This window comes from Eurypyga helias, unplaced genomic scaffold, assembly GCF_000690775.1.
Source record: "Eurypyga helias isolate BGI_N326 unplaced genomic scaffold, ASM69077v1 scaffold30133, whole genome shotgun sequence".
Lineage (NCBI taxonomy): Eukaryota > Metazoa > Chordata > Aves > Eurypygiformes > Eurypygidae > Eurypyga > Eurypyga helias.
Window position 1 is genome coordinate 8,998 of NW_010243580.1, and position 2,241 is coordinate 11,238.

Genomic DNA, 2,241 nt, shown 5'->3' on the forward strand with positions numbered 1-2,241 from the left:
GTCAGGGATGGCTCCGAGAGAGGTATTATAATAATAACTTGTATATTTAGCTCGTAAACCCTGACTCAGTTGAGAGATGAAACAAGAACAGGGATGTTCAAGTTCCACAATACTTCCCTGTGAGTTAAAAGCTTAATTTGCCTATTCATGCGAATGAGACAAGAAAACATTTCCGAGGTGGCGGAGGAGGAATTGAATTACCTCCACCAGCGAGTTCTGTCATGGCCACATTTTCTGCGACTTTAGAACCCACGACAACGTTCCCAAAAAACAGCTAAACTAGAGCTCGGCGACATTTTAAATTGTTGTGTTCCTGGTCAGTCTCAGAAATTAGTTTAATTATCCAGCAGCTTTCTCTAAAGGAATGAGGTCAGAAAAAGCTTTGTTCTCTTCTAGCCAACTTGTTGATTCATCATTTTTTAATAAGGGACATAATTATTATAAACTGTTTGGGACAGATACATAGAACAGATGCCCCAGCATCTGATTTGTAGGTTGTTCATTTCCTACTATTACATTAATAGGAAAATTTAGCATTAGAAATTGGGAATATTTTTCCACACGCGCTGCTTTGGCGAGCCAAAGAATGTAAATGAAGATCTGGTACCTAAAACTACCTGGCAACTTGCTATCTTCCCCCAGCATCCATAACTGCAGGATCAGGGACCTTAGCGAGGATGGGATGTCCCTGCCTGTTCCCCGAGAGCTCCGGGTGGGTACAGCTCCGTGCCCTGCCGACCTGTCTGCACAGTATCCTGGATTCTTTATTTAGCAGATTAGAGGAGATACAGGTTTTCTGCCCTGGTTTATTGGGTTTTCTGCAATAGCATCCCAAACAGGAAGCGACGTTCACCGCGCTCACCTTCCTCAATCTGCCCTCCAGCTCCCTGCAGACTCAGTGGCAAGTTCCATTTAACCGCCATCAATTAATCTGTTGCTCATTTGATGAGGATTACCGAGGGCTGACTGGCAAAGTGTGCACTGTCACTGTCCCGAGCCACGTGTTCAGCTGCCCAAGACAAACCTTTAACAGGATTGCGAGCTTTAGGCATGTTATAAATACCCTCTCATCCCCGCCCTGGGCTGAACCCCGGTCAGGAATGCACAAGACACTGTCACTTTGTGACTAAGGGTACGCAGGTATTAGCGGTCTCTTCAGAAAAGAAAACGCATTAGTGAACATATTAACTGAGGTGACCCAGTCGGTTTGCACTTCAGATGCACAGAACATTGACACAGTCAAACTGTGCCATAACTGGGGTCTCCTCACTGTGGTTCAGCTACCGCAGTCCTTGGGGCCACGCTGACCAGGGAAGGCGAAGTGCAACGTTAGGTTGCATTAAGCAGCGATTTGGCCCCATTAGAGTGGAGGCTACTGATCTTTCACGGGGGTCGTTGACCCATTAGCGAGATGGTTATAAATACAGCCCCCCGGCTGGGCTTGCACGTAGCCCAGGAAAATCCCGGGACTGGGGTCCGCATGGATTCAAGTGCACAGGTTCCTTGACAGGCACCCACCTCCCGCACCCACCCAGGGCACAGGCTGGGAACCGTGTTTGCTGCCTCCCCGGAGGTGTGCACTGAACCTGGCAGGGCTGAGCACCCCCAGCCTGGCACACGCAGGGGTAGAACACCTGACTGTCTTTACAGATGGTCCTGAAGAATGTGGTTTAATTCCACTACGGGAATTTTTTGTCCACTACCTCAACACAGCTTCATGGTGAACTCTGCAAAAATAATCTTTCTCCACAAACAGAGAAAACAGTGGGGTTTTTCTTACACGTTGCATAATCTTGCTTGAATATCCTAAGTCTGGGGCTGCTGGAGACACAGTTCTAGCTTTACACTCAGCAGCTGCTGAAACACGACTTCTTCTCCTCTCTGCAGAGGTGCGTTTTCAGAAGTTTTCCTAGTGAAGCAAAGAAGCACTGGCAAGCTCTTTGCTCTGAAATGCATCAAGAAGTCTCCTCTCACACGGGATAGCAGCTTGGAGAATGAAATAGCAGTGTTGAAAAAGTGAGTAATGTGAAGCAGAGCAAGTGTCCTTTCCTAACATGTGTGGCTTGACAGTAGGGATAATATAAAGAAATAACTTATTTTTTAAGGAATATATAAATATTACTATGCATTAGCAGATTAGCAGAGTCTCTTCTCTCATTCCTTGGCTGGACTTGTGACGCCAAGAGCCTTATGGTGCCAGAGCTGTGGAAGGAGACTGCTGGAGCAGAGCAGAACGGCGGG

General features: G+C 47.0%; 1 protein-coding gene across 1 annotated transcript in view; it reads left to right on the plus strand.

The window, feature by feature from the left end:
* The window catches only part of CAMK1G (calcium/calmodulin-dependent protein kinase IG), a 10,491-nt gene that overhangs the window by 412 nt on the left and 7,838 nt on the right, over nt 1-2,241 (plus strand). The window contains exon 2 of the mRNA XM_010149480.1: nt 1,888-2,016. Coding sequence (XP_010147782.1) covers nt 1,888-2,016 — 129 coding nt within the window. The remainder of the gene's footprint in view (nt 1-1,887; nt 2,017-2,241) is intronic.